General features: G+C 48.4%; 1 protein-coding gene across 1 annotated transcript in view; it reads right to left on the bottom strand.

Annotated features, from left to right (window-relative positions):
* WDR87 (WD repeat domain 87) overlaps window positions 1–5509 on the bottom strand; it is a 12945-nt gene extending 7436 nt beyond the window's left edge. The window contains exons 1-3 of the mRNA XM_032248967.1: window positions 5435–5509; window positions 3475–3645; window positions 213–3085 (exon numbers count right to left, since the gene is read on the bottom strand). Coding sequence (XP_032104858.1) covers window positions 213–3085; window positions 3475–3645; window positions 5435–5509 — 3119 coding nt within the window. The remainder of the gene's footprint in view (window positions 1–212; window positions 3086–3474; window positions 3646–5434) is intronic.
* Between the last annotated feature and the right edge of the window lie 870 nt (window positions 5510–6379).

Below are 6379 nucleotides of genomic sequence, written 5' to 3'. Positions count from 1 at the left end.
AAAAAAAAAAAAAAAAAAAAAAAAAAAAAAAGGAGGAGGAGGAAGAGTGAGCTGTCAGGGGATTGTCAAGGATAGTCATCTAGGAATGAGCAAAGGCTATGAGAAAGAAGAAAGGTCAGAGAGAATTAATGAACAGCGTGAAGAGATAGCAAAGGAAAGGAGGGGGGAAATGGGGAATGGGGTAGAGAACTGAAGGAAAAACACAAACTTACTGCATCTCCTGAAAAGTCTCTGGTTTCTGGATCAGCTGTAAGAGTGAGATCCTAGAATGCATTCCAATCTCAGCCATGAGCATTAGGGTCTTGTTCCTCACTCTTTCATCCTTGTCCATTAATCCTTGAGCCAGAGGCACGGCAAAAAGATGAGTAATCATTCCTAGACGCTTCAACCCTTCCCAAGCTAGTTCTCGGATCAGTGGGCTGGAATTGGTTGTATCATCCAGTAGCCTATGGGCTGTCTCAGAGCGTAGGGTTGGAGACACCTGGTAAGAGGCAAATATTTGCCCTAGTGCAGCAACACAGGATTGGTACTTCAGCGAGGAAGCATGGATCATAATATTGAGCATTGCCTCAATCATGCTATTAATGGCTATTTCACTCATCTTTCTTCCCAGCCAACTTCGGTTTGCTCTATCTGTAAGGACACTGTAGGTTACATCCTTGGAAAGTCTCATTTCTAGGAAGTGTTCATCCTCCTCCTTCTTTGGATATTCTATATTACTTATAGCTCTTACCCTGCTGTGCCAGAAAAAGAATTCTTCAGACTTGTCCCATTCCAACTCCCGCTGGGGTGCATGCAGGTTGCACTGTAGGTATATTGGGGTGCCCTCTGGCCAAAGACGGGCACGAATCACCGAATTGGGGATATAGCAATCAGGGGCAAGAAGCCATTCCCGCCCATGACCAAAGTAGTATCGCAATATCTGATAGGGGCTGAGTCCATCCCAGCTAGTCAGTTGTAGTTGGGGAGGAAGTACATAATGGTGGTGGTAACGTTTGCTCATCTGCACCCAGTCTTCCATGTCCTGCAAAGAATAATGCATGGAGGCACACAGTAACACTGGGCTCCCTTCCTCTTCTTCTATCACATGTGGCACAGAATGGTCAAAGGCAATGGCCCGGTTGTTGACAAGTTTCTCCAGACCCACTAATTTCTGTTGCCCTCGTCCAAGGTAGATATACTTGGGCACAAACATGGTCTCAAAGGAGAAGAAGAAGCTTGGTATGAAAGGCTTAGGGGCTTCCAGTACTTCATCTGGTAAACTCATATAGGAAAGGCGAGTCAGCAGGGCTGGGGGGAACAATTTTAAACAGGACACCAGGTAAAGACTCTGGTTGAAAGTCACAAGCAGGTCACCCCGGTCATTTGCAAAACAGAGTGGGCCAAAGTGCAGGGATGAGTCCAGAATGGCTATGAGTCTGCCGTGGAAGTCCCAGATCCGAACAGAGCCATCGATAGAACCTGTGACGAAAACACTCAAGGACAGGCAGACGTCAAAGGATGTGATGGCACACTGGTGCAGAGGCAGTGTTTCTATAAATTTCAAGCCATCCTGTGACCCAGAGGACAGAAAATCATGGAACTTCCAGAGACGCAGGCAGTTTGTCTCTGTGATGGCACCCACAGACTTGGGCAAGAGTATCAGATGTGTGAGGTGACAGCTGCTGAGAATGCTGGCGAGAGGCCGCAGATGCACTTTGACCCCACCAAGCACAACTTCTGACAGGTGCACATAGTCATCCATTCCATAGGAACAGAGCAGAGAGTTTCTTTGGCCACCCATAATCCCTCCAGACGGTGTGGAGAGTGCCAGTACAGCACCAAAGTGAATGAGTTTTTCTAATCGGGCACAGCTGTGCTGGGAGAGCACTCTTATCACACCACTCTGGTGCCCAGAGAATATCAGTCCCTCCAGGCCCCGCCCCAATTTGAAATGCCCATAAGCCAGGCATTGTACAAAGTCCTGAGAATTTGGGGAGGTGCATAAGAGATACTTGGCTGGGCAAGGGCAGCGGGTTGTGTCAAATACCAGCACCTCGGAGCTGCCTGTTGCTACAAAGAGCTCCTCTTTACCTGGGTCGTAGGCCCAATCCACAGCCCGGTCCAGGATTGAGAAGGGCCAGGTGATAACCAGAAGATCCCCTGTTACTGGGGACACAAAGCGCAACAAGCCATCCTCAGTAGTACACAGGATCCGGAACCAGTTATCCCCACAGCAGACCCGACGCAACTGCTGGGGAGTAGAGCCACAGACATTGAAGAGGCTGTAGAAGCAGGGTAGGCGGTGCAAAGAAAAACTGTGGGCAGTTTGGCAGAAGAAAGTAATCCTGTCAATAAACAGGAGCCGGTACAGCTCTTCGCCAAGCTCTAGTCGCCGGAGCAGGCTCCCTGAAGTCAGGTTCCACTCCTTGATTAGGCTGTCACTTCCAGCTGTTAGCAGGGTGTGGGCCTCTGGACGGCTACGGATACAGATCACTGCTGAGTGATGGGCCTGGAAACTGTGGAGTGGATTGCCTTGATGGAGGCTCCAAACTTGGATTTCCCCAGCTTGGTTTCCAGCATAGAGAAGCCCCTGATCAAAACAGGTGAAGCAGCAGGTGATGGAGGAGCCACTGCTAGTAGATGTGAACCTCTTCACCTCTCCCAGCTGGCCCTTGCCCTGGCGCATAAGGACCCTCACCACCGTCTCACATAGGGCCAAGAGGGAGCCATTGGGACCATTTAGCATGATGTCCTGGACAAGCTCATCACCTGGCATGGAGACTATGTGGGCTATTTGGAGGCCTGTGCCACCTCGCTCAATGACCCAGGTGACCACTGCCCCCAGGATACCAGATAGCAGCATCTTCATTTCAGGGTCATAGCAGAGGCAGCTGATGTTGAAGCGGCAGGGCACTTTACCTAGGGGTTTGAATGCCCGAAAGTGGTCCCCAAAGAGTCGCAGGATCAGGTCACCACAGTAGACCACAAGGATATGAAAGGAACCTGTGTGGACCATGGACTGGATGGGTGGCAATCGTTCAGTCATGGAGAATGTTCTCTTCTCAACCATGTCCTCAGTTTTGCTCTTCATCCATACTACAGCCTAGAAGAGAATAAGATGGAAACTGCCTAAAGATGATAGTAGAGGAAGAAAGGACAGAATGTTCCCATATTTCCCCATGTTTTGTGCTAAGGAGGAATCAGAGGATGCTAGAGTGAGATTTTATCCCTTGGTGATGGGAATTGGAAGTATGGTAGGGGCAGGAAGCCTAGGACCTTTTTCCTAACCTTGATCTACTTCAGGGAACCATGAAGCCTACTTAACTTGGGGACTATAATTGGAGAAAGGATGAGGGGGGACTCCTGGTTTCAGACCACATTTATTCATGGAGAATATCTTCCTTTGTCAATCTGGGTTAAGAGCTCCATAGGCATTGCCCTTGGAGAATGGGCCAAGAAGGTGAAGGAGGAGGGGAAGGAAGGCAGTCTTACCTGTATTTCTTTTGTGCTCGATGTCACCCAAGAGAGGGAGGCGAAGAAGTAGGCATCACTGAAGTAATAGCATACACATGGCATATTTTGAGGATAGCGAGACTCTTTGAACAGTATCTGGGACCGGTCGCTCAGCACAACTAGGTAATTCTTTGGGTCTTCTAAAGGTTGCTGGAGAGAGGCGTGGCATAAACTAAGAGGCCAAGGCACACAGGCACTAAATATATTCTTGCACAAGTCACAACTGGAGCAGTTCCCAAAGTCATGCCTCCCACCTGAAGGACCTACTCCTGTTCCACCCACCTGTGCACAACTTATCACCTGTGGGACAGTTATACTTCACAAGCATGTAACAAATCCCCCAATGCATGAAGGAACCCAACCATGCAGGGCCTTTGTGGGCAAATCTTCTAGTGTGAACACAGGGAAAAATGATGTTCTTTCCAACATGAAGTTAGCCATGCCTCCTGTCTCACTCTGTTGCCCAGGCTGGAGTGCAGTGGCGCAGTCTCAGCTCACTGCAACCTCCACCTCCCGGGTTCAAGTGATTCTCCTGCCTCAGTCTCCCGAGTAGCTGGGACTGCAGGAGCACGCCACCATACCTGGCTAATTTCTATATTATTAGTAGAGATGGGGTTTCACCATATTGGCCAGGCTAGTCTCAAACTCCTGACCTCATAGTCCGCCCACCGGCCTCCCAAAGTGCTGGGATTACAGGCATGAGCCACCACATCAGGCCCCCTCTAACATTCTTCCTTGTGTCTAGAAGGTACACGTACCATAAAAGATACAATATTTAACAGAATACTCAGACAAGTACATCACCTTACACCTACATGGAATATAGCAGAGTCTCCCAAAGTCAGTGCAGCTCTAAGTTACTGAAGCTTAAAGCTGCACTAAGTAAGATTCTTGGGACACCCTATCTGGCCTTTAAATCTGACAGAAAATAAACACGTATACAACATATATATTATCCCACAGTGATAGAGCATATGCTATCAAACATGCATCTGTGATCCTTTTTTATTTTTAAGGCAGGGTCTCCCTCTGTGGTTCCAGGCTGGAGTGTAGTGGTCTGATTTCAGCTCACTGCAACCTCCACCTCCCATGTTCAAGCTCTCATGCCTCAGCCTCCGAGTAACTGAGACTACAGGCATCCACTGCCACACCTGGCTAATTTTTTGTATTTTTAGTGGTAGAGATGGGGTTTCACCACGTTGCCTAGGGTGGTCTCAAGACTCCTGAGCTCAGGTGATCCACCTGCCTCAGCCTCCCAAAGTTCTGGGATTACAGGCATGAGCCACCATGGCTGGCCCTGGGATCCTTTTATGCAGAGCCAACCATAGCAAAACAGATTGCAGTTCTCTCTGCTGCCTCCTCCCCTGTTTTAGAAAATCTCTCTTTCCAGGTCAGTTCCTCTGACAATGCTCCAGCATGTATACTTTCCACTATCGAAATGTCCTTGTGAGGCCGGGTGTGGTGGCTCACGCCTGTAATCCCAGCACTTTGGGAGGCTGAGGTGGGTGGATCACCTGAGCTCAGGAGTTTGAGACCACCCTGGGCAACAGGGTGAAACACTGTCTCTACTAAAAATATAAAAATTAGCTGTGCACGGTGGTGCACACCTGTAATCCCAGCTACTCAGGAGGCTGAGGCAGAAGATTGCTTGAACCTGGGAGGCAGAAGTTGCAGTGAGCCAAGATCGTGCCACTGCACTCCAGCCTGGGCAACAGAGCAAGACTCTGTTTCAAAAAAGAAAAAAGAAAAAGTCCTTGTGAGAGGTCTGTGACTCATGGAAATTGATGGCCTACTTCCTACTAAGGGGATGATTGTCTTTATGGTATACCCTGTTTGCTTCCTGTTCTCAAAGACAATCTGTGGCTCTTCTGAAATGCTCATTACTGTAAGACAGGTAGCAGCCAACCCATAATACATTTATGTCCTACATATATATTACCTTGCTTTTATTTATGACGTCATTTAGGAGAAGTTTTAAATCTTTCCACAGGGGAATGAGTCTTGGGGAAGGCATCACTGTAAGTATCCCTTGGCCCTCCTGAGGACTGTTGCTTAAAAACCTGTGGGAATCCAAGAGAGCCCGGCTTAGTCACCGCCACTTTCCAAGCAGCTAGGACTCAGAAGGCAAGAAAAGTGAACTCATGTTTATTGAACACCTCCTGAAAGTCAGGAACTGTGCACAAGACATACCTTCTCGTGTCATCTTCTCTACAGCCCAGTAAGGTAGGCATTACCTTGTTTTAGAGATGAGAAAACTGAGGCTTGGAGAGAGCCAATGGGGAGTGAATCCTAGCATGTTTCTATCATAACCCAGTAAGATAAATGGGTGAGAGAAGCAGAGAAACCTAGAGAGGGGCTGGGAAAGAATACCCTCATACGCAAATAATAGTCCTTCACATTTTGTGGTATGTCCGGAGAGCATTTTGTGGGTTCCTGATTCCTGGGGGTAAGCTTTATTTATTTTTTTCTGAGACAGAATCTCTCTCTATCGCCCAGGCTGGAGTGCACTGGTGCAATCTTGGCTCACTGCAACCTCTACCTCCCAGGGTCAAGCAATTCTCCTGCCTCAGCCTCCTAAGTAGCTGGGACTACAGGTGCCCGCCACCATGCCCAGCTAACTTTTGTATTTTAGCAGAGATGGGGTTTCACCATGTTGGTCAGGCTGGTCTTGAACTCCTGACCTCAGGTGATCCCCCACCTTGGTCTCCCAAAGTGCCGGAATTACAGGCATGAGCCACTGCGCCCAACCACTTGGGGGTAAGTTTAAAAAAAATTAAAAAATCAAGTGATCCTCCTGCCTCAGCCTTCTAAGTGGCTGGAACCACAGGCATGCACCACCATGCCTGGCTAACTTTTTAAACTTTTTTTTTTTGTAGAGATGGGG

This window comes from Sapajus apella, unplaced genomic scaffold, assembly GCF_009761245.1.
Source record: "Sapajus apella isolate SASKATOON/1434 unplaced genomic scaffold, GSC_monkey_1.0 scaffold68, whole genome shotgun sequence".
In the NCBI taxonomy this organism is placed as follows: domain Eukaryota; kingdom Metazoa; phylum Chordata; class Mammalia; order Primates; family Cebidae; genus Sapajus; species Sapajus apella.
Note: the sequence above shows the minus strand (reverse complement) of the source record. Positions and strands in the feature narration are given on the sequence as shown.